Source organism: Astyanax mexicanus, chromosome 6, assembly GCF_023375975.1.
Source record: "Astyanax mexicanus isolate ESR-SI-001 chromosome 6, AstMex3_surface, whole genome shotgun sequence".
Lineage (NCBI taxonomy): Eukaryota > Metazoa > Chordata > Actinopteri > Characiformes > Acestrorhamphidae > Astyanax > Astyanax mexicanus.
This window is the reverse complement of record NC_064413.1, coordinates 46,355,127-46,381,934: the sequence shown is the minus strand read 5'-3', so window position 1 is coordinate 46,381,934 and position 26,808 is coordinate 46,355,127. Positions and strand designations below refer to the sequence as shown.

Below are 26,808 nucleotides of genomic sequence, written 5' to 3'. Positions count from 1 at the left end.
TTGATTACCATATCTAAATCTAAATAGATTTCTGAGAGCTGAAGTCTGTAGGTGTTTGTAAAAATAGGGATTTGGAAAGATGTCTGAAGACAAAAACAAGCATCTGAATGAATAATTTAAGTCAATGTCAGAAACTAGTAAATGGACATAGAAGATTATAAAAGTCTAACTGGGGTTATTTTAACCAGAGGTAAAATACCAGGTATTGAGATATAAGGTATAATAAATATTTCCTTAGTTTGCAACTTTTAGTTTTTTCTTTGTTAAGTAAATTATAAACTCAAAAATAGATCTAATTGATTTTTCAAGGGTGATGCTTATACCTTATTAATAGATATTGTTTAATATATTACAATATATAAAGTGGCGTCCTCATTTCATTACATATCTCTATAATCATCTGTATAATGAATTGTATTTGAGTTCAGTAGAATCTTCTATTAGATCTGAGGTTTTAGAAAATCCTGTTGGGTTTTATATGTATTTTAATGCACAGGTCTGTTGTAGCGCTGGGGCAGCTCTCTGCAGTTTGTGTACGCTTTGCTTCACTGACATCTGCAGTTTAAGGAGATACAGGAAACGAGTGCATTTGCTTTCTGGCTAGTGTTCCGAAATGATTCTGTACGAGTGAAGGGCCCCAGCTGAATTCACCGCGAGTCACGGCCACGTTAATAAAACATGTCAGGTTGGTGGGATGAGGCGGAGTGGCAATCGGGAATTTATTTTCCCCGCTCCACTCCCAGTCATGATTTGCTCATCGACTGATGATTGCAGAATTGCCTTTGTGCAGCGCTGGAATGATCTGACCTTTAAAATGATGGAAATAGTTACGATTCCTTTGGCTGCACAGCCGCAGACATCATGTGTCTCTTTCACGAGCTACTTTGCATAAAATATCCATATGCAAATATGTAATAAAATGAATAAACATGCCTACATGTAATAAAATATATGTCTGGATTATATACACAGTGTATATGTGTTTCACACAAAAGGAAAATTTAACGGGAGAAGGAAAAATCCTTCTTTACATTCAGTGACATTATAAAGCATTTCTATTGATTCACTCTGTTTAACTGTTTAATACTACAGCTTTTACTGCTGTAGATATATGGAGCAGACATCTTGGATTTAAAACTTGGGGTTGGTGAGGATATTCTGATTTTGATATAGCTTTTAAAACTCGACTTCTGGGTATTTTTACTTTTGTTCTGGGTATTTTTATTTTTCCAAAACTTATCCAGGCCTGGAAATTGGTTTATTGAAATTCCATGACTTTTCCAGATTTTTGGTGACCATATGAACCCTGTAATATGTCATTTGAAAAAACACAATGGGGATCCATGATGTTCTCTAGAATGAGCCACAGTTGAGGCTGATGAGTACCTGTCTGCAGGTATAGGGGCAGAGATAAACCAAACCCGTGATTTGGGCAGCCGTGGTTTTATGTTTTTCGGATACAATCCGGGTTAGCACCCGAACATCCCTTTCAGACAGCTTCCTCTTACAGCATCCACAGTTAATCCTGTTGGATGTAGTTGGTCCTTCTTGGTGGTATGCTGACATTACCCTGGATACCGTGGCTCTTGATACATCACAAAGATTTGCTGTCTTGGTCACAGATGCGCCAGCAAGACGTGCACCAACAATTTGTCCTCTTTTGAACTCTGGTATGTCACCCATAATGTTGTGTGCATTGCAATATTTTAAGCAAAACTGTGCTCTTACCCTGCTAATTGAACCTTCACACTCTGCTCTTACTGGTGCAATGTGCAATTAATGAAGATTGGCCACCAGGATGCTCCAATTTAGCCATGAAACCTCCCACACTGAAATGACAGGTGTTTCAGTTTCATTGTCCAACCCCTGTAGCTTTCAAGCAACAAAGACACAAATCAGGTATAGAGAATAGAGAAGTGCAAAGGGATTGTTAGAGATTGGGTTTGGTTTAGCTATTAGATTTAAGTCAATAAATAAGTCAATAAAATATGTTGTGCACATTATCATCAGGAAGTGTCAGTGAGTATAAATATGCAGCATCCGGCAGGGCTCTCTGAGATGCTCCCAACCAGTCCTGAAGGAGAGCCAGCTGCACTTTATCGTGCCGGTGCAGAGCCATGGGTGATGCTATCTGCAGCGCTGGAGTAGATTCCATTAAACACAGCCCTGCTCTGTACATACAGCAGAGTGGACACATCTCTGGGACATGGGCATGAGGGAGAAAGAAAGAGAGAGAGAGAGAGAGAGAGAGAGAGATAGAGAGAGAGAGAGAGAGAGAGAGAGAGAGAGAGGGTACATGCCTCCACTGCTGAAAGCATTAGACTCCATCATTGTTCAGCCAGGAGAGCCTATCAGCATCCCCACATTAGCCTACAGGCCGCAGGCTTGTGCTGAGGGAGATTAGGAGAGAGGCCAGGATCATACATCTGTCTGTGTGCAGCGCTGACAGCGCCCAGAGTCAGAGCGAGACGTGCTGAGCCAGTCCCAGTCCCCTACACCTCCTCCAGCTCACACTCATTCCAGCACAATTCACACTCACTGTTAGCTGTCTGCTATTAGCATGTTTCATGTCAGTTTAGTCATCAGTTCTGTCTCGTCTTGTGAAATCTCACATGTACAGCTTTGGAAAAAATGAAGAGAGCACTTAATCTGCTGAATCAGTTTCTCTGATTTAGCTATTTATAGGTATATGTTTGAGTAAAATTAACATGAGAAAATGAGAAATGCAGAGCTTTCAGACCTCAAATAATGCAAAGAAAACAAGTTCATATTCATACATTTGTAAGAGTTTAACAGTTTTATGCATCTTGGAACATTCTCCTCCACCAGTCTTACCAACTGCTTTTGGATAACTTTATGCCACTCCTGATGGCAAGCAGTGCAGCTTGGTTAGATGGCTTGTGTTAATCCATCTTCCTCTTGACTATATTCCAGAGGTATTTAATTTGGTAAAATCAAAGAAACTCATCATTTTTAAGTGATCTCTTTTTTCCAGAGCTGTGTATCACATGACTTGTCATATTTGTTGCATATTTGAAACTATATTTCTCTTTGCTGATTCATACTCATAATATACAGTACTAGTTAACGTTTTTATAAATTTATTTTAATTCCTACATTGTAAATGAATACTGAAGTCATCCAGACTATGAAGGAACATATTACTCTGTGAAGCATTTACTGTAGGTGCTCTTATTTTATATGCTGTTATTTTGCAGATTCTGAGGCTGGTAACTCTGATGAATTTGTCCTGTGCATCAGAGGTACTGTAACTCTTGGTCTTTCTTTCCTTAGGTGGTCTTGATGAGAGCCAGTTCCATCATACTGTTTTTGATGAAGTTTGCAACTGCACTTGAGGATATCTTTTTTTTTTGGCCTTATTCACCAACTATTCTTAAGCAAACAAATCTTCTTATAACCCACATATCCATTTTTACTAAGATTTTAACATTTACCAGTGTCATCAGTTTGTGAAGACAATAGGTCCATCATCAGGACAGAGCTGTGAACAATTATGTAGTTTAAAAAAAATAAAAACATCATCAATCTAAAATAGGTCTCCGAGTGGTCCAGCAGCAGTCTAAGGCGATTCCAATATGATCAGGAGATTGCCGGTTCGAATCCTGTTCCTGTAGCTCACCATCGGCAACCAGAGCCCCGAGAGAGCACAATTGGCCTTGCTCTCTCTCTGGGTGGGTAGATGGTGCTCTTTGCGAACATCACTCCAAAGGGTGATGTCGATTAGCACAAGGCATCTGTGAGCTGATGTATCAGAACCGAGTCGCTGCACTTTCCTCCAAATGTGCTGTGATGCTACTCAGCAATTCTGCATCAACAGCAGTTCAAAAAGAGGCGGTGGTTGACTTCACATGTATTGGAGTAGGCATGTGCTAGTCTTCACCCTCCTGGTGTTGAGGCATCACTAGTGATAGGGGGAGTCCTAATGAGTGGGTTGGGTGTTGGTCGTGAAAATTGGGGATAAAATGAGATGAAAATTTAATTAAAGAATAAATCTGATATAGACTTTTTGTAAGGAGCAAATTTAAGAAAATTCTAAGGAAGATATTGATGAAAAAAGCCCTACATCATCACAAAACATTATTTCTCTCAAATAGGCTAGTTTAACAGCTTGATGGGTATCACTATCGGTTTGAAATCAGTAGAAAATGATAGACTGAAGATGAGTCCAACCAATTCCTACTATACACAAGTGCACTGGGTGATTTTCACTCTGAATCTGTTTCTGAGCGAATGCTCACAGAACAGAAGCATGGGAGTATGGAGGCCTGGATACCACAGCAGAGCACAGTACTCTCATGCAAAAACAACACGTTAGTTACTTCATGGATATTTTTATTCCTCCTGCTTTCCCTCGTCTGCTTCTCGTTCCCTGGCTGACCTTGTCCGTATGTCTGAATCTCAGCAAACTCTCACTGGCTGCTCTTAATGAAGGTCTCCTGGCTGTATTTTGCATTATGTATAAAGAGCTGCCTGTTCTCTTTCCATTTCTGGGATTAGCATTCCAAGAAGAAAAACAGTTTTCTTTTTCTTTCTTTCTCTTTTTTTCCTCTCCTCTAAAGCAAGTCAAGTGCATAATGAGACACAAGATAAAGGCTAAGTAATGTCTAGCACCTTCTTTTTTTAACCGCCCGCCTCTCCTGAGGTCACAGATGTGCGGCGAGCGAGGAGGGTGTTTTGCTCCCGCTCTCCTGGTTCTCCTGGGGCAGGCCAAAAGCAGCTGTACACCACCCAGAGCAAACACACAGGGCCCAAACAGTCTGCTGTTCTCACTCTGCGCTCGCTGGTCACTGCAGGAGACGAGCGATTTCAATGCAAGGCCTTAGAATCCATGAGTCATGTATAGGGCTGAGCATTCAAACTCACTACTTTTGTGTTACTGGCAAAATAACAAGCTTTGAAAAAGTGCGAGCCATTCAGCGGGTAATTCAATACACTAGTCGTCATGTTTATCAGCATCCTTGAGCCTATGAGCGTGACTGTTCTCAGGGGTGGAGCTTATATTTTCAGGGAGCTACAGAAACTGGATGAAGCCAGTAGAGAATCTGAACATGAGAACAGTGTGAGAAAAGTGTGATGTAAGAAATTAAAAGCACACTCAACTGCCATTGTGAAGCGGTGCACCAGAACTCAACCTCTGCATTTAACCCACATCGGAAGGACCGGACAATAACTATATTTCTGTATTAATATCTAATATCAAGTCAAGTCAAGTCAAGTAGTTTTATTGTCAATGCTGCATATGTACAGGACATACATAGAATTGAAATTACGTTACTCTCCTTCCCAATTTTACAGCAAGTACAGATAATGGATAATAAAGAAAAATAAAGAAAAAGGGGAGACACTATGTGTACAATACAGCAGCAGGGACACAGACATACATGAGACAGAACAAGGTGCAGTAGTGGTGGGGGTGAAATAGATATATAAATAGAAATAAAAAGAAATAAATATATAATCTAAATCTAAATGAGTGGGAGACACTATATGTACAATACAACAAAAACACAATAGACATTTGTGAGACAGAAGATAATAGTGCAATATTAATGGTGATTAAGATCAAGTGACAATATAAATAGAACCCGTATAACAGTAGTGCAGTGTTGTATCTAGCTTAAGGCTGGTAAAGTTCTTAAAGTTCCCAGTTCTTGGGGAATTAAGTGTGTATGACAGTGCAGCATAACAGTAGTGCAGGTATTGGGTGTGTAGTGCAGGTCCTTTTACAAAAGTTACAGTACTGTGTGTGTTCTAGTGCAGAGTTTCAGTGCTGTGTTGGTGGGAGGATGTGGGGTCAGGATGATGAGAGTGTGTGTGCTGTGGGCAGGATTGGGATGGGGGGTAGAGCAGGAAGAGAGTTCAGATGCTGTAATGCATATAATAAAATAGAAGTTTCCATAATGGTGACATGATATTTAAACACATTTCCAGTATTTCAGAATATGCATTACAGCATCTGTCAATGACGGACATTTTATTACAATTTATATCACATTACATTCATTGGTAAATTCATTTGTAAGAAGTTTGCATGTGTTCTTGGCATTTTGTTCCGTTGTCTTTATATTGTGCATACCAATATATGAATTATCTGAATTATATCAACCGAAATTAAGAAATACTGCAAGCTCTGGAAAAAAAATAAGAGACCACTTAAAAATTATGAGTTTCTTTGATTTTAATAAATTGAAAACATCTGGAATATAATCAAGAGGAAGATTGATGATCACAAGCCATCAAACCAAACTAAACTGCTTGACGTTTTGCACCAGGAGTGGAATAAAGTTATCCAAAAGCAGTGTGTAAGACTGGTGGAGGAGAACATGCCAAGATGCATGAAAACTGTGATTAAAAACTATTTCTGAACTCTTTAAACTTTATGAACATTAACTTTTTTCTTTTTTCTCTGCATTTTTTTTTTTTTGTTATTTCAGCCATTTCTCATTTTCTGCAAATAAAAAGCTCTAAATGACAATATTTTTATTTGAAATGTCATCCATTGTTCATTTTACTCAAACATATACCTATAAATAGCAAAATCAGAGAAACTGATTCAGAAACTTAAGTGGTCTCTTATTTTTTTTTTCCAGAGCTGTATATTGTGACATAGCACTTCCTGCTGGTCTAGGGGATTAAACCAGCAACCTTCTGACTACAAACCTCCAAAACTACTCTTAATCTTTAGTCACTACTGCCCTATGGGCACCATTTCTACAAAGATTGGGTAACAACTGGGTAACATCATATTTAGTAAGACCTCTTTGTAGATGGTCTAAATTACGCACTTTAGCCGTATTATCAACTTCTCTGATTTATGCAGCTTGCCCTCATTTCAGTTTTAAGCCACACCAACCCTTAAAAAAGGAATCCAAGTTCCAGCATTGGTATTGGAATAAGTTTGTATCAATATCAATCTTCCTAATCACAGGGAATCTCTACAAGCTGTTCAGCAATAAAAGTGGCAGAATTTCCTGTGATCATAAACCCCAGCCCAGTCCACAGAATAATAATACACAGAATACTGGCTTTAATGCAGAGAAGGACCTGTGGGAGCCTACTAAGCAAATTAGCCTCTGTATTGTTCAATTGATGCTATTTTCAAATGGTGCCACCTACTCTCCAAAGCCATCATCACAATATTCCCAACACATCCCTTTCTTTAACTACATACAAATAACAGAACAAAAACACAACACAACCTGAGACAGAACCCACTTTCCTTCTTTACAGGAAAACGCCTCAGAAGACCCTTTGCTTGTCAACAAATCACAAGCTAAATCAAACCAGGTCCTGCATCAGAACAGAGCTACAGGCACAGAGAGTTCCTCAAACAGCACCAGGCGGCGGTTCTGCACTATAAAACACCTTGCTGAGGTGAGACATGAGGCAGCACAGGTTCAGAATCATGCAAAAGCTTGGAATCACCCTGTGTTTTTCTATTATTTTAATTACATTTTGAAATATAGAAGATTCATACTTTATTCTGTTGAGTTGCCACTTGCAATATACTGTACATTTGATGTACATATGAAATGTAGGGGTCTATCAATTGAACTTATTGGACACTGTCCCCAGATACAGTGACAGGGATGTGAGATTCCTGCTATAGTTCCAGCTCAAGGCTAACTTTTTGGTTTCAGATGGTCTAACCTGATTATCATCGCTGTCCAATGAAAAAAAGGTATCTCCAAAACAGAAGAGAGAAAAAAAACCTTCTAAACTTTCAATGGAAGGTTTTTTCACATTTTAAAGTATTTCTATTGGATCGTTCATCAAGAGATGTTGACACAGTGTAAGGAACAGTTTGTGCGTTCAACTTATGTAGAAAACTAATAGAAACTGATTCTGGTCATGCTTGTTGATCAGCTTAATCAAATAAGAATGATCAAACTTGGACATACTGGTTGGCTAGTTTGGTCAGGTTGATCATGCTTGTAGACCATCTAACAATCTCACTGCAAGAGACTCCAAAATATCACCATAATTCATTCAGAGATAAAAAATAAAAATAAACCAATTTACTCTCAATTTTCTTACTAAAGATTATCCCTTGGATTAAAGGAGCGTTGATTTAGTATTCATTCTCTTCATGAGCATTAATCTATAAAAAAGCAAGCTTTATCATTCTCTGGCTAGATTTAATTATCTAGTTCCCACGCCTTAATAAGTTGTGCCCGTGCCTTAATGATCTCGTTCCCGCGCCTTAATGATCTCGTTCCCACGCCTTAATGATCTCGTTCCCACGCCTGAATGATCTCGTTCTCACACCTTAAATATCTCGTTCCTATGCCTTAGGATCTCGTTCCCACATCTTAATAAGGCGTGGCCGCGCATTATTTATTTTTTTTACATGATGTCACCTTAGGGACTCTGTAGAGAGCGTTCCTCGCTATAGGCCTATTTAATAAACTCTCCTGACTCTCCTAACACCTCTAACAAACTTCAGGCTACTTCTAACCTCCTGCTCTATCACACTATTTCCCTTTGGCCTTCTTTAGGCCTTGCCTAAAAATGTTTTTTTTTTTTTTTTTTACTTCTACAGGGGTTGGACAATGAAACTGAAACACCTGGTTTTAGACCACAATAATTTGTTGTCCGGACAGACAGTTCTGGTGGAAACAGGAGAGTTGAGCCGTGGTTTTATGTTTTTTGGATACGATCGGGGTTAGCACCTGAACATCCCTTTCAGACAGCTTCCTCTTACAGCGTCCACAGTTAATCCTGTTGGATGTGGTTGGTCCTTCTTGGTGGTATGCTGACATTACCCTGGATACCGTGGCTCTTGATACATCACAAAGCCTTGCTGTCTTGGTCACAGATGCGCCAGCAAGACGTGCACCAACAATTTGTCCTCTTTTGAACTCTGGTATGTCACCCATAATGTTGTGTGCATTGAAATATTTTGAGCAAAACTGTGCTCTTACCCTGCTAATTGAACCTTCACACTCTGCTCTTGCTGGTGCAATGTGTAATTAATGAAGACTGGCCACCAGGCTGCTCCAATTTAGCCATGAAACCTCCCACACTAAAATGACAGGTGTTTCACTTTCATTGTCCAACCCCTGTATGTCCTCTGTGGCTTAATGTACATCATTATTTGTAAGTAGCTTTGGATAAAAGCATCTGCCAAATGTAATTTTAATGTAATGTAATTGTAATCTAACTTCTAATTGGTGATTCCAAGCTTCTGAAAGACAGTATAAAACTGGTATTCACTCACCCAGTGGTTGACCCGCTATGATCCTGGCATTTTCCCCGGCGACGGCGGCCCGGGCGTTGCGCTCGCTCATGTACTGGACGAAGGCGTAGCCCTTGTGCACGGAGCAGCCCACGATCTTGCCATACTTGGCGAAGATGACCTCGATGTCGGTCTTCTTGACGATGGCTGTGTTGAGGTTGCCGATGAAGACTCTGGAGTTGAGGGAGCGGGGGTCATTCTTGTTGGTCACGTTGCTGGTCTGACTCTTACCAGTCATTCTCTTCTGCTGGCTCTCCTGAAGTACACACACAGGAGCACGCGTTCTTAGAGATTAGACCAACACCAACCACAGAAAACCTCACAGCTACTGCTTTCATCTATCATTATCATACGTCCTTGATAAGACTACCTTCAGTTTTTAATGAGCATCAGTGTTTAAACAGCAATTAAAAACTGATCAGTATCAAAATGGAACAATCTTGTGGGAGAAGAATGGCTCAGTGTGTGTGGGAGTTGTTGGAGATGACTCCTCAACACGGCATATTGTACATCTAGCCTTTTGTTGCAACACTCTGTGTATTTATTTCAGATTAATGAATTCAGTTCTGTATTTGATAATCATCAAATAGCCCTCTAATTCGTGAGCTAGTTTTTCTGACCCACTGAACTCATATTTATATCTTAATTCAATTAACCTGTTCATACTTCGCCCACAAATATCACAAATATGTTCTTTCATAGCAACTTTTAGAAGCTTAGCTTTTAACAGAATATTGGAAGAATACCTCAGGGTTCTTGCACCATTTTAAAAGTCTAATTTAATGCTTCTTAAAACCTCTAAAAACATTTTTAAGACCCAAAAATGTACTCATAATATCTTTGGTAGAAAACAATTGATTGTGTAGGAAATCAAAACCTAATGTTTCCCATTTGTTCTCAATATTTCTTTGTTCCATTTTTGTTCCATTGCAATTCAAAACAGCATCAACATAACATATGTAAGTTAGTTAGTATGTTAGCTAGCTCGCCGCTAATGTTAGCTAGCTCTCCGCTAACCTTAGTTTTCTCCCCGATAACATAGCTAACTTGACGCTAACGTTATTATGTTAGCTAGCTCACCGCTAATGTCAGCTAACTGTCCGCTAACCTTAGTTCTACCCCTGGTAATGTTAGCTAGCTCGCTTTAGCTAGCTAAAGTTAGTATGTTAGCTAGCTCACAGCTAACATTAGTATGTTAGCTAGCTCGCCACTTATGTTAGCTAGCTCTCTGCTAACGCTAGATCTCTCCCTGGATTAGATGTTTACGGTGGGCCGATGTGTTTTCCCACTGGCATTAAATGCACCATCTGAAAATGTAATACCTACAGCAAATTTACAGTAAATTTAAGACATTTTAAGACTTTTTAAAGACCTGCATTAACCCCGATCCTACTAAACCTAATGAAAAAAATAAAACACTCAGCAACCCTTCCAGACTGACTCACTTCTCAAATCTGACATTTTAATTAGCCAAACAACAGCAGCGTGGAATTCTAACCAGAACTGCAAGAACTAATTGTCATTATCAATAACACTGATCAATACACTGTTGACATTATCACAGTTAATTGGATTGATGATGTTTGGGGAAACAGACACAGCAGGGAGGGTGCATTTGGATATACTTTACTTCAACATCACGTAAACTATTTGCTTTAAATCCTGAAACGTGCAGAATCATTAGACAAAAAAACAAGTTAAAGCATAGTAAAGATTTAAACATAACATTGTTTCCTTTTCAGATGTCTACAAATGCATCAAATGATTGCTGTTGGCTGAATAAATGAGCTTTACTGTATTTTTTACAACCTATGACCAAAAACAATTATGTATTAATTCCGTAAACTTTTAAAATCATATTATATCAACTATTATATTAAATTATTTGGACATATAATAAACAAACTGTGGACTAATTTGCAGCTGTACTAATTTTAACTTCCTATTATCTCAATCCTTGCACAGGACGTTACTTGCTCATCACATTTTAGTGGTTTCCCTGCTTTAACACCCCCCTGTAGCTCTTAAAAAACTTGTTAATAAGCTGATTTGCAGGACCAGGTTGTGGGGGCAGGAAAAGCCATACATGTGCTGGACAGAGGGCTCCAGGTCCAGGACAGAGAAACAGGGCTTTAAGACCAATGCATTAATGTGGCTTCTTGTGGTTTCTGAGGCTGGTATTTCTAATTAACTTATCCTGCACAACAGAGGTAACTCTTGCTCTTCTCTTCCTGGGGTGGTCCTGATGAGGGCCATTTTCATCATAACATTTTTGATGGTCTTTACAACTGCACTTGAGGATACTTTCAAAGTTCCTGAAGGTTTTTAAATTGACTGACATTCATTTTTTCTTATAGTCATTTTTTTCCTTTACTTAGTTGAGTAGTTTTTGCTATAATATGGATTAGAACATTACTCAAATAGAGCTATTCCCTGTATACCTGTAACTCTACCTCTTCACTACTTTACAACTGATGCTCTCAAACACATTAAAAGGACAAACAAATTCAAGTAATGAACTTTTAAGAAGTTCAGCACAGCTGTTAACTGAATGTCTGAATTCCAGGTGACTCTACCTCATAAAACTGACTGAAAAAGTCCAGACAAGATGTGCAAAACTATTTTCTGCCTGATATTACATAGCTATATCTTATATCTCGAAGATTTCTCTTTAATCATTAAATATAAGTCTTAATTGTAATTGTAATAAAAATGAAAAATATTGAAGCAAATCTGCAACTGTCAAAATGTAATGAATAAAAAAACGTGAAATTGGCACTTTCCTGAACTTTTTACATTTTGAAATCATTATTTTCCTAAATACAAATTAATCATTTAATTTTCCTCCAAACCTTTCATGTCTTTACGGTTTTCTAGTGTTTACAGTATGTTTACTTTCAGTCATGCAGAATTTGACCATGAGTTAGTCCTCCTAAAACTGATCTGACATGATTAAGTGTATTAAGAGTACATTATATGTTCTCCAAGTGTGTTTTTAGGAATCTTCGATGTTCTCAAACTTTTTAAAATGTGAATAACTTTTTTTACTGCAGAGATAAAGGGATTTTAATCAACTTCAACATTTAAAATATGAAACACATGTTTTTTTTTCATATTTGATTTTAGTATTAATCTGCAATTGCAGGAAAAAGCAGAGCATTCAAAAATAATAAATTAAAAACTCTGAATTTGAGTTGTGTCCAAACTTTTGACTGGTTCTTTCTCATCAGTTTGATTAAGGCTTTTTTCCCCCAACAATCTGCCCTATCTAGCAACCGTTTCTGTCAAAGTTTTGTGGGCAGAAAACGGAAAGGTAATAATTATTTTGTCTGCGCTGCTATTTTGAAGCATGTATTTATATTTTTAAATATTCCTTCAAAATTTGAAACTTTATTTTTTTTTTAAATCAGATATTCCATTTATTTCCTGTTCCTTCACTTCAGATCTCCATTCCATTCAATACACATCATACTTCACTAGTATTGTTTTATCTATACTGATAGATTACTCCCAGCCTTCAGACAGCACATCTTCTGCAGTGTGACCTTATTTTAAATCAGCCCTGCTGCCCTTTTTTGTCTGTATCATCACTGCTATAGATTCAGAGTGGCAGCACACCTGCGAGTGGTGGATGAAGGGCGGAGGAGAGAGAGAGAGATATATACAGATATAGAGAGGTGTAAAACTTTATGTCAGGCTGAAAGCACTCTTCCCCCGCTTGCTTACTGTAGCTGAGTGTTCACAGCATGCACCGACCACAATGCTAAACCCCCGCTATGAGCTGACAGCTAACCTCCCATTGGGTGACATCCAAACCCCTTTCCCCCCACCACACACACACACACACACACACACACACACATTCGCCTGCACTGTAAATGTACTCTGACTGTTATTGTCAGAAACAGAAATGCATTATGCTCTTTTTTCAAGGTGTCAACAACCCATTCTTTAAACAAGTGGAAAGTGGAAACACACACACACTCAAACACACACACACACACACACACACACTTATATTAATCTGTTTTAGTATGTGACGTCATTCATGTGTCCCATATGCATAATTTTAAGTACTCATATATAATATTGTCTAATACCCTATACCTAATATAATTATATGCAATATTATATATGAAACACAGCATATTAAACTCTGACATGATTTAATTCAGTCAGATTCAGTTTGCACATTAATATTTCATAGGCACCTCAATCCTCAAGCCTGCACACTACACTATTCAGTATGTGCAAATGTTTGTGGACCACATTTCTAATGAATGCACTCTGCTACCCCAACACTGTGGAAGCTGTGGAGCAGTGGAGCTGTGTTCTCTGGATGAGACCTCTGGGATGAGTTTAAGGGGAGCTGAGGATGAGGTGGGTGATGACCATCCAACATCCTGACCTCACTAAAGCTTGTTTGGCTCAATGCAATCAAATCTTTACAGCAATGTTCCAAAATCTAGTAAAAAACCTTACCTAGAAAGCAATTAAAGTTAATTTAACAAAAGCAGAATAAACACATTTTAAATATAACAGTTAATAAATATGATTTCAGAAGAAACAACAAAAAAGCAAATGTCACTATTTGTCTATACAGTGTAAATGAATGATATGTGTGTACACTGTATGTGTCAGATTTCCCAGTATGCACCTGTGCTCTACCCTCTGGACAAGCTGGATCACGTGATTGTTCCAATTGCCATTTCCTGTTTCCACTTGTATAAATACCCTCTGTTTTTGTTCCTCTTGGCAAAGTATTGAATCTATTTTCATAGTATTATTTTGTTGCCAAATTGTTTTGCCTTTTTGACTACTCTTTAGTCTAGCCCAGGGGTCTGCAATTAAGTTTAGCCGTGGGTCAGATATTTTCCAAGCGATTACATGGCGGGCCACAAAAAAAAAATCTGTTTTGGAAAATGAATATGTGTGTAATGGAATGGAGTGCTACAGATGAGTAGCTCTCCAGCCCAGAGGGTTGTTGAACCCAATTGCAGAACAGTTGATAAAAAGCAGGTAAACTTAAGAAGAAAGGAATAAAAAATAAATAAATAAACACACCTCTCCTCACCCAGGATAAGACCCGTGTCGTCAGGGCTGCGGGGCAATACACTACCGCTGCCCTGGCTAGTGAATTGGGACACAGCTGGGGGAAAAAAAACGCCCTTTTTACATGCCTGCTAGTAAACTTTACATTAAGTATCTGCACATGTCTACATCTCGTCTGGTTTGTGTGACAGTATGAATAGTGAATATGACTCATTCAGGTAACTAGTTATTATTTGTACTGTATATGGTGCAGCTAGACAGTAAATTCTTCAGTAAATATTTATGGAATGTTGTGAATGTTCTGTAAAGAAACCAACTGATACAGTTGTCTGCAGCAGGTTATTTAATAATTATCTGTCAATTAATAAATATTTGAGATGTTACTTAACCGTTGAGATGTTACACCATTTATTACTGTAGTAAGTACTGATATTTATGACCATTATTGCAATGTGTTACCCATTAAATGTAAATAATCAATCAAAAATAATAAATTCATTAATTAATAAAAAAACATGTTTCCATGCTGAAAACTCAATGAAATAACACCACAGACAAATGTCGCTTGAACTCGTTTAACCTAGAGTTCTGCTCATAATCTGTCTCCATACCACATAAACTTTCCTTTATGAATTCACCTTCAAATTTACATCCTCTAATATAAAAAACGATCGGTGTATTTTTATGGCTGGCCCAGTGCCATCCGTCCCCGAGTCGCACAGATTATACCTATTTAGCTTTTACATTTAATGCCTGAATAATGGACCCAATACTGAGTAAATAGGATTAGTTGCCAAGGTAACGCACATGCTGTAGAAACGCTATTGGCTGTGCACTCAGAAGCTCAGTCAGTCACGGAGACAGAAATTGAAAAATAAAATTTGCCCCATTGTCCGCACTCTGTCCGCCGCCTGCAGCTCACGCTGGAGTGATCCCTCTCTGCTGTGTCTGACCCCTGAGGATTACTCCCATCAACACAAATGACCCTTTTACACTGTTAGCAGCACATACGCTTCATCAGATTACCACCTACACACACACACACACACACATACACACACACACGGCTTCATACACTACAGGGACAAATGTTCCATCTAACTACACTGCTAAAACTCATAGAACATGAAACTAGTTCTTTTCCATTTCCCATGACTTTTGCCATGTCCCATTGAAGTTAGTACAGATACACTGTGTGTGTGTGTGTGTGTGTGTGTGTGTGTGTGTGTGCGGGTGTGTGAGGCGTACTGCATGAAATGTGTATATAAATTCTGCTCTCTCTGTTCACACAGGCAATTCTAGCCAGACACCACCAGTCACAATCATTACTACCCACTGTGCTGTCCACTGAGGGTGATAATGCCTTTTCTGATGGATTCTGGTACACATATGATAATATAGATCAAAGAATGTTAAATGTCCCATTCATCTGCACCCACTACTAGACATCACTCCAACTCAAATAACTTACACCACCTTGCCATGAGCACACTGACCAGTGATGTTCAGACTCACTCAACTTCTAGAAATTACTCAACAACTAATACAGGTGTGATTGATTGCTCTTGATATTTCCCATCACTTCAGTTTGTATCCATACAATATCAGTCAAATGTTTGGACACACATTTTAAAATTGTATGCATTGTAGAGTAATACTGAAGTCATTCAACCTATGCAGAAAAAAGTGTTAAATCGGAATATGCGCTATATTTTAGATTATACAAAATTAGCAACTATTGCTTAAATAGAGACAATTTTGTACATCTTGGCTGGATCTTCACAGTCAGCTTTATGAAGCAGAGTCACCTGGACTTCAGGCTTTCAGTTAACAGCTGTGTTGAACTTATTAAGAGTCAATTACTTGAATTTCTTGCCTCTTAATGTGTTTGAGAGCATCAGTTGTAAAGTTGTGAAGAGGTAGAGTTACAGGTATACAGTGAATAGCCCTATTTAAGTGGTGTTCTAATTCATCGTATGGCAAGAACTACTCAACTAAGTATAGAAAAAAATACTTTTAAAGGTCAGAGAATCTGAAAATTTCTTTGAAAAGTATTTTTTGAAAGTATTCTTAAGCTCAGTCGAGAAGACCATCAAAAACCTTATGATGGAACTGGCACTCATCAGGACTGCTGCAGGAAAGGGAGAGCAATAGTTTTCTTCTGTTGAACAAGATAGTTCATCACCTAAACGCTTCACATAGTATTTTGGATTTTGGACATAATTCATTATGTGTTCTTTCAAAGTTTGGATAAATTCAGTATTTATTTACAATTTACTAAAATAAAACATTGCATGAGAAGGTATGTCCACATTTTTGAATGGTACTGTATATATACAGCTCTGGAAAAAAATAGTTTCTTTGATTTTACCAGGAGTGGCATAAAGTTATCCAAAAGCAGTGTGTAAAACTGGTGGAGGTGAACATGCCAACATGCATGAAAACTGTGATTAAAATCCAGTAGGACTGGTGTCTTGGTTTAAAGTGCAATTTCGTCTGATTACCTTCGGTCACTGGTTATTGCAGGCACTTTAAGTTCACATTACATTAATAACGTCCTGTTACCAGCTCCTATTCTAACAGGACAATGCTTGTCCACATACCGCTGCTATCTCCAGAGCTTCCCTTAAAGACACAGATGCTGTGCCATTCATTCTATACAGTATCTTATAATCTTTATGAAGCTACAATAGGAATTTGTTTATACACTGAGGTTCAGAAGTTTCCTCCAGCCCCTGCAGTGGCTAATTCCACTCTGATATTCACTGTGACGCTCATGTCAAACCTCCACAAGCACAGCCCACTCTGCAGCCGCCGGAGATACTGAACGAGGGTTGTTCATTGTGACAGGCACTAGAGAGGATATGTGTGTGAGAGAGAGAGAGTCAGTGTGTCTTACAAGCACCTGAAAGTGGAGACTGTTATTATCACAGCTGCTCAGAAGTGTAGGCAGGAGAAGCAGCAGCAGAATAGCTGTAATGCACTGTCTGCTACATGTTCCTACACACACACACACACACACACACTCAATTACGTGCATGCAATAATATTCACATCTGCAAAAAAACTCACCTAGCACCATACCACTACTATATATACTAAGCTATTAGCAGATACTGATCCAAAACATTTTGATCTAAAAGTAGCTACTTTAAACTAAAGCAGATAACTGTTTAAAATGTTCAAACACTGATTGCGTTTTCATACACTTCATAATCCAAAGTTTGTCAGTAATCTAATCTACGCATTTACACAAACTTGTGCAATTACCGTATTTTTCAGACTATAAGGCAGACTGAATTAAAAGGCTCACTATCAATGATTGTCTATTTTTTGGTCTATTTTCATGCATAAAATGCACCGGATTATAAGGCAACAATAGAAAGAATGCCTTAATCAAAGTGAACAAGAGTGTTTCCATGTTTCCGTTCTAGTAAACAAAACTGTAATTCCTCAAAAAAATGTGCTAGATGTTAATATACAGATTAATCTCCTGAAAACTGTTTAGTTGGGTAAGTAAAGCATTTCCATCTATTTACAGTAATCTTAGATTCCCAATATTTTGTCTAAGAGGGTGTTTTTTTAGTAAAGTTTCTCCAGAACTAAGGCTGGGTGCAGCAGCATTAGCATTAGCCACTAACCACAGCACTAGTGAGACTAGTGCCGCCCGTTAGTGGTTGATTGAGGAACCTGAGTGTTCCCGTAACCCAGGGTGCTATCAACCTGCGGTTTATCCCACGTAGATTGTTTTAACATGTGAAACATGCAGACTACAGTCCAATATACTCGCTTCTGAACTCGCTTCTGACAAAAGAGCTAGCGCTGTGGTTAGCGGCTATTGCTCATGCTGCTGCACCCAGCTCTAGTGCTGGAGAAACTTCACTGAAACCTCACTCTTATAACACTGTACTTCAATGGAGTGGCCTAACAGGTAAAATTCATACATAAGGCACACTGGATTATAAGGCGCAGTGCCAATTCGATCTATATAAGGCCAAACAAACTGCAACATATCTCCATCTGCCTATATTAGAAAAGAAAACATTGAATAAGTGTAAATGGACAAAAGAATTAATGAAAAAGAAGATATTTTGTGTTTTGAAATGGGCTGACCTTCATTCTCCTCAGCTACACTTGGTGAAGGTGAATTCCGCCGCAAAATGGGGACCTATAGGATATTAAATGCAAGGGTTTTACTTACTAACCAAGGGTTCTAGCATGCACTGTGAATATTTCTCTGTGCTCAATAAAGCTTATATTTACACACAATTTTATACTTTTTTGTAACCTATATTTTAAGTATGTATATCATAATTTTTGTTTAAGAAGTTTTAATATATATTGTGTCAATAATTGTGACTTAAATATCCATATAACCACATTGTATTAGTCATTAATGCAGATATCTGTACAATAAAAGCTGTAATTTCTATAGCTATTAAAAATACACACATACTTTCAGCAGTATGACTCATTATGGCTCCACACACACGTATGAGAAAAAACAAATGAAGGTGATGGTCAGCACATGGCCTTGCTGTACATAACCCACTCAACCCTCGCTCCAAAGAATAATGCCCACACTAGATTAGCACTGCAGGGCCTCAATATTTATACCAGTGTGGTCGTTTAGGAGGTCACTGGTCAACCTGCACATCCTTCTTTTCTCGCTCTCTTTTCGCTCAGCTCTTCTCTGATTCGCTGGAGAGGAGCAGTGCAATAAGCAGCCCACTGTTATTTAGGACCTCATACTGACACGGGTATTGATGGCAGTGGACAGAGAGGCGAGAACATTCGCAAATCAGCGGAGATGTGTTAAACTGCCTCTCTCGTCAGATAAATCACTTTTGTGGAGCGCTCTTGTGACAGCACCATCACACCCCCCTCACACCGCCCCTCCCCCGTGCCTCTGTGCTTCATGTCAGGTGTTCAGCGTGAGGGGCTTTTGGCTGAAGTTAATTGATTTCATCTCCCGCTCTGCCTGCGACCTCTGCTGCTTTTCTTAATTTATAATCCCCCATAATACCAGGTGCCCAGAACAGTGTCAATATGGTGGAAGGTGCTTCTCCCTGCCATGTGGTAAAAACAGACTCTCCCTGCACTGAGACAAAGTGTGCACAGCCTCTTTCTAGCCTTAGGAGGAATGAGACTCTCAGGGCAGAAGTAACCTCTCCCTACCCTCAGGGCAGAAGCATATCTCTGCCTTCAAGGTAAAGGAAGCCTCTCCCTACCCTCAGGGCAGAAGGAACCTTTTCATGCCCTCAGGGCAGATATAGCATCTCTGTCACCTTGAGCAGAAAAAAACTCTCCCTGTCCTCAGGGCAGAAGAAGCCAAATCCCTACCCTAAAGGCAGAGGGAGCCTCTCTCTGGCCTTAAGGCAGAAGGATCCTCTCCCTACCCTCAGGGAAGAAGAAGCCCCTCCCTGCCCTCAAAGCAGAGAAAGCCTCTCCCTGCCCTCAGGGCAGAAGGAGTGTATGCTTGCCTTCAAGGCAGAAGAAGCCTCTCATTACCTTAAGGGCAGAAGACACCTCTCTTTACCTTAAGGGCAGAAGACGCCTCTCCTTACCCTCAGGACAGAAGGAGCCTTTCCCTTCCCTCATGGCAGAAGAAGCCCCTCCCTGCCCTCAAGGCAGAAGGAGCCTCTCTCTGCCCCCAGGGCTAAAGAAGCCTCTCCCTGCCCTCAGGGCAGAAGGAGCCTCTCTCTGCCCTTAGGGCAGAAGAAGCCTATCCTTGCCCTTAAGGCAGAAGCAGCCTCTCCCTGCCCTCAGGAAGGAAGAAGTCTATCCCTGCCCTTAAGGCAGAGGGATCATCCCCCTTGCATTTAGGGCAGATTGATCCTCTCCCTGCCCTCAGGGTTGAATAAGCCTCTCCCTGCCCTCAGGGCAGACAGAACATATCTGTCCCCTTGGGCAGAAAAAAAAACTTTTCCTGTCCTTGGGCAAAAGAAACCTCTCACTGCCCTTAAGCAGAAATAGTCACTCTTTGCCATCAGCGTGAAAAGCCTCTCCCTGCCCTCAGGTGAAAGTAGCCACTCCCTGTCCTCAGACAGAAGTAGTTTCTGCCTGTCAAATGCATTCATGGGTCTGAGCAAATAACAAGAGATGACAGATATGCAAAGAGGAATAGGATGTTAGAACAACATAACAATCAAACTGTGCCCTCAATAATTGATCAAGAGAAAGACAAAACACCACTTATTTTTTCCCCTCCCTTCTTACAGTTTCTTCAGCCTTTAACCATTTTCATTTCTGGTATAGTTTGTTAGTCTTTTCATATTTAGTATTATAAGTAGAGACATTTTACCAACATTTTATCATGAATCTTCCTCGAGAGGCTAGGCTACCTATGCACTTATTGGATAGTTTATTACAATGACCTGTTCACCTTCTCCTTTGTGCAATGACCTTATCAGCCAATCATTTGCTAGCAGTGTAATGCATAAAATCATGCAGATACAGGACCATTGTATGGTGAACATCATGCTGTATATGTATGGGTAGCTCAACTGGACATCAGAACGTTTTTTTCTACTGTTTCTACTGATATTTCTACATAGGGGCCCACTGAGAATCCCAACTGTGCCCAGTAACAACACCTGTACCAACTCAATCATAGCCCCTGCCCACCTGGAAGCCATCTAGCACCATCTCCACATGGGCATGCTAGCTGGGCTTAGGCTATACTCAGTGATCTTAATCATGACACGAGTTCTTGTGCTCCTGTGAGAAAGACTATAATATTCACTTGAAAGAAAACATACTGTGAGTGGTAGATCTGAGGATGAAATGCCTTGTTTTCTGAGATTACGTCACTTCAAAAGTCCAACAGCTGATGTTCCAGTGGCTACACGCTCACCAATTGTACAGCTAACGAGTGACAAAAAGCCTGGTTCCAACAGTATAAATCCATGGACCAGGGACTTGCTTTATGTAAACACTCCAGACTGGTGGAGATGGAGGAGTGTGAGGTGCATTTTCCTTGGCATTCCTTGAGTTTGCTTGAATGCTTGAACCCTATTTGCTGACCATGTGCATCCCTTCATGGACGCAATTTACCAATCTTCTAATGGCTGCTTCCAATATGACAATGGATGGTTGATCAGTGGCATTGCCAGTGAAGAGATCTGAATACAACAGAACAACTTCCACCTGGTAGAATGAGAGATTCACAGCATATTAATGCTCTCATGAAAAATAAGCAATCATGTCATCATCTCAATAAGACACCCCACCTTACAGTTCTGTATTAGCATGCTTTGTTGTCTTGTTCTGATAAACATCTTACAATAGGATTATTTAGTTGCAACAGGACATCACATGTTACAAGACACACATCATTTACTTATGTGCGTCTTATAACAACATGTTTTCTAACATTCATATTGTCCATCTTCATGATCACGAAGAGCACAGTCAATCAGTTCAAACCTTCGAGTACCAGCACTTATTTATGCCTTTAAGTGCCGACTACATCCATTACACAGCAGGCACCTTTCAAGGCCTAACTGACAAGTGGATATGCACAGTATGCCAACCAATCAATAGAGTGACACACTGGATCCTCCACTCTGCATGACTGAGCTGAAAGATGGCGTCCGCAGCCAGGCGCTGCATAAATGATGCTAAAAGATGAAGTGGTGAGAGCAGTGTGTGTGTCTGTCTGGAACTTGCAGCAGGCACACGGCAGCGTGCACTGAGAGAGCTGGTGTGGTGTGAAGCAGTGCAGCCAGATTTGGCCCTGGGAGCGAATGCAACTGTAATGAATAGCATCAGGATAGATTGGCTGCTTAAAAGGCAGACGTCAGGCATGCAAAAAGCCTCGCCTGGGCTTTCATTAACATGTTCTTGCCAACTCCTTCATCGCACTTCCTGTGTAATTTTCACCTCCATGAGCGTGCTCGTACCGCCCAACGAGCAGAGAGGCAGCACCAGTCGGGGGAAGGTGGCAATCTGCCCGCAAAGCCGCTCAGTCAAACAGAACGAGCGGAGAGAGCAGCCCATGCCCTCTCCGTGAAGTGTCAGGTGGAGACACTGCGGCCCCACATTGGGCTGAGATGTGGTGCTTAAAAAGGCCTCTAAGAGCCCTCTCCGAGCCCTGCCACCCCCTGATTCATGATCACAATCTGCCGGCAAAGTTAGAATAATGAGAATAACCGCACTGCTGTTCACAGGCGTTATGTGCAATGTGTGTGTGTGTATATGTGTATGTGTGTGTGTGTGTGCTAGCCTCCTGCAGAAGAACCCTTTGGAACAACATTGCCTTATCACAGATCCTCATTCATCTCCCTGGTGCATCGGCTTAGTCTCTGCCGGCAGCAGGCTCTCCCCTCACCTCAAGCAAATTTCATTTCACTAGAAAATTGCTTCTTGTTCGCGGCAACCCTATTCTCCTCCTACTCTTCTGCCTCCTCTGTTCGCTAGCCCCGCACTAAATTCCACACTCATCGTAGTGCCTCCAGCAGTAATCCAATTAAGCATGAAGCAAATGAAGCTGTCTCTCATTCGCGAGGTGCAGTCACCTGCGCTGGGGAGATGGGCGGCAGAGGCGAGGCAGGACGATAATGCCACACTTGTTTCAATGGTACCTTTAATTGCCTGAAAGAAATCCCTTGTCCAGGGAAGACGGGGAGACACATTTGCGGTGATGGGATTTAATTGCCTTCGCTGGCGCGCCGTCGTGTTATTTACGTTAATCTCTGTAAACGCCCGTGTAGAAGGGAATCAATCTTGTTTTTCCTGCAAAAGGATCAGTGTGGAGGTGATTACCGTTCAACGACAACTTCCTCCTCTCCTCTCCAAGCCCAGGACGTGGAAGCTCGCCCAGCAAAGCTGAACAGGAGCATGCCAAGGTGAAAATCAGCCAAGGTTGTCACTGATCCGAAGTGAAAAAGCGAAAAAGCGAACTGCATACCCCCCGCCCCTTGTGTCAGATCGCCCGCTGGAGTCCAGAGAACATCACCGAGCAGCTCTTTGACCTTAATATCTTTAAGAAACTCCTGAAGACAGAGCTCTTCAATGAGCACTTACTCTCTTAACACCTCTAACACACTAACTACTTCTAACCTCATTTCCTTCTTCCCCTCCTTCACTCCTCTATCCTATTATTCCCCTTTGACCTCCTTTTATCCCTATCCAAAGTTGTTTTTACCTTTAAACTTATTTTACATTGTACTTGACTATTGTAAGTCGCTTTGGACAAAAGCGTCTGCCAAATGTAATGTAATGTAATCTCCCCTCGCCTCTGCCCGTTTGTGGCTGCAGGTGCACTGACAAGTCTCCCTGGCCTTGTTCCAGTCCATTATTCAGTTCCAACATGGGAGCGACTTCACAACTTGCCCCAGTTTGCCCTTGAAAAGCCAGGAAATCATATGCTGGCCATAACTCCAGCAAACACAACAGCCCACGCCAGTTGCTCCTGGCACTGGCAGCGTTCAGTAACTAGCGTGCGGACAATCACAGCTGGGCCTGCGTTGCGTGACCATCAGAAACCTATCAACACCACACTTTAAGCAACAATTTGCACCTAAATAATAACAGTAATCAGTGTTTCTACTTTGAGAAGCTTGACAAATATGGACTGGTGCCACTCTTACGCAGAGATGCTCGATGCTTTTATTCCCAAAGCGGCTACAGTGGGCTCTAGATCTGGTTCCAAGCAGCCAGGAAAATACCTGATTCAACTAATTCAACTAATTAAGTTTTTGGCTGATGGTGATGATTGCTTGATCAACAAAGTCTATAGTCTGCTATCCTGCTCCTCTTTGATGATAACAAAAGCTCAGAGACACACTGGCTTGTCCTAAACAAGCCTGGGGACCATGGCTCTACTGGTATTTACCCTGGCTTCGCAGGAAGCTCTAAAGCGAGGACTGTAGTGTCAGTGCTGTGTGAAGATGGAAGACCCTCCATCCCTTATCATGGATCTGACCGTGTCGCGGCGCTTCCCTCATTAAAGCAGTGTCCTGTGCAAAAAGCCCATTAGTGCTCAATAGCAGGTGTATGGTGAGAAATCACAGCGCAGCTTTTAATGGGAGCAAATTAGAGCTTGTTTACATTCACTCTGCTCTGCAAAGTAAAACACAACCAGTGCTCTTAATTAGCATGGATAATCCTTGCTGGATATAAAAAAACAAAAAAAGACAGAAAAGAGTAAAGAGAGCCAAGCCATCGTTAAATGCACAGAGTAGATGTAATGTAGGCTATGAAAAGCTTCCCTATGATTAGCCAGAAGCATTTAAAAAGAGTAAAGACACAACGCTCTCTGGCAATAATTGCTGTGGCAAATGACTTGATCTATTTACATAGCTCTGGACTAACAATTAGCTGTTAGTGGCGGAGAGTTTGGTCGTGAAGGCCAAGCTCAGACCACACAGCGCACGGATCAGCATTCAGAACGGGGACCGGGGTTCTGTCAAAAAGACGCAATAGTAATAAAGAATAAAACAACAACACAGGGGCGAGGAGAGGGAAAAGTGGCCGCCACTAGGAACATATCTGTACCCAGAGAAGCCTGAAGACCTTGAGAGCGCGCTTTCAAACGAGCCATCAGTCTCCAGCTGCATGATGACAGCCCCATTACTGCTTCTTAAGGCCTGCCAGCAGCACAGGCTGTTTGGGCAAAAGGAACACAAATGTAATGCTCTAGTAATTGGGAAAACTGCTTTGGCAGAAGCGAAGCGGCGCACAGTAATGATGGCTGTGGATGTGGGGAGATGGAGGGTTTAAAAAAAAAAAAAGGAGTTCAAAGAGTTCTGAAGTGCTACATGAAGTGTCTGTCTTTAATAAACGATGGCGCGCTTTCTAGCTTTTCTCGTACATACACACACATATATATATATATATATATATATATATATATATATATATATATATACTTGAATAAATATAAAGCTATTTTTAAGCTAAACGATAATGTGCATGCAGTTTATTATTAGCTTGTCTAGGTTCAAGCTTAAAATCTTAAAAAAACTTAAAAAACTAAAAGTAATTTCGAAGAATTACTCCAAATAAATCAGAGAAATTGTTAAATTCCTAAATTCTTAATCTGATGTTTCTGGAAGTACAGAGATGCAGATGCAGTATCATCTCCTCGAGTCTGCCTGTACGTTTGATTTGCTTTGCACTTGATTCATCTCCTTTTTTTCTTCGATCAGTCGTACGCTGTGACTATGAAGTGTGTGAAAGCGTGTGAAAGCGCTATTGTGTGTGTGTGTGTGTGTGAGAGAGAGAGAGAGAGAGAGAAAGAAAGAAAAAGAGAGAGAGAGGGAGGGGCAGGGCAGTGTTAGGCCTCAGCGAGTGTGTGTGTGTGTGACAGTCTCTTCAGTTTGTGTGTATTTGTCAGAGCAGACCAGCCTTCTGTCTTTCCCCGCAGCGTCCAGCGGCTCTTTGACCTTGCGCTGCGTGTCGTGTTTGGAGGTCGGTCACACGCCCTTCCTGCTCGCTCTGCTTTTTTCCTGGTACAGATTTCTGGCAGTGATACGGAGCGAGCAGCCAAGAGCTGCCGAGAGCAGACGGGCCCGCCGCTGATTCTTCTCCTCCGTTTTGTTTCTGAAATTAAAGCCGTGATGGCCTGCAGCCCTGAGGCGAAGGCTGTGTGAGTGTGTGTGTTCACATGTGCCCTAATGTCTTTCCTCATCTCAATCTGAAAGCATGCAGCATGCCCCGTCTCCATGCCTGTGTGTGTGGAAATATCTCTGTGTGTGTGTGTGTGCTGCTGTTTGTGTGTGTGTGTGTGTTCATGGTCAATGGTGTGCGTATGGTCAATAAGCTAAGAAGCCGCATAATTTAAAAGCCATCACAAGTCACAGTTAAATGCAATTTGATATGAATTATATTATGGGTAAAAAAAAAAATCAATATAATATGTGTGTCCACATTAGGGCTGGGGCGACGCGTCGACATAATCGACGTCATCGATTACAAAAATACATCGATTTGCATAACGTGCGTCGGCGCGTCGTAAACATGGCGGCGCCTGTGGAGAGCATTAGAGGTTAGATCGGGCCCAAAAATTCCAACTGGCTGTTTTCGGGCTGTTTTAATGAGCGAAATATGATCAGAATTATGTTAATTAACACGGTAACATAGAAGCATAGAACTATTATTTAATTAAAATGATTTTTAAGAACAGCTAAACACAGTTCTGCAGGTCAAACGCGGAGGAGTTCACGTGCGAGAGAGAGAGAGAGAGAGAGAGAGAGAGAGACACAGAGAGAGAGAGAGAGAAAGAGAGATTTGCGTGTTCTGGTGAGAACTACTCACAGGTGAAGGTTCTCTTTGATCTCCTCGTGCTCCTATTCTAGTCCCATTCATAATTCTGCAGCTCCCTCAGTGTTTTCTGCCGTATTTTGCGGCTAGCGCGAGCGCTTACAACTGACACCGCGGACCGCGAGGTGCCGCCGCGTTTGTGCCGAATCCGACTCCCTGCTAAATCTGACTCCCGCTTCGCGGACAGAATCGGCACAACACCCCCGCTGTAGAACTGCGGTAGTGAAAAC

General features: G+C 40.8%; 1 protein-coding gene across 8 annotated transcripts in view; it reads right to left on the bottom strand.

Moving 5' to 3' along the window:
* Positions 1–26,808, bottom strand: part of LOC103047438 (RALY RNA binding protein like) — a 280,689-nt gene that overhangs the window by 142,983 nt on the left and 110,898 nt on the right. For 2 of the 8 annotated variants that reach the window (XM_022673402.2, XM_022673403.2), the window contains exon 2: positions 9,242–9,515. In XM_022673402.2, coding sequence (XP_022529123.1) covers positions 9,242–9,497 — 256 coding nt within the window. In that variant the 5' untranslated portion in view covers positions 9,498–9,515. Of the gene's footprint in view, positions 1–9,241; positions 9,516–18,424; positions 18,486–26,808 lie in introns of those variants that run through there. The other 6 variants (XM_049480159.1, XM_049480157.1, XM_049480161.1 and 3 more) reach the window with 6 other exon arrangements.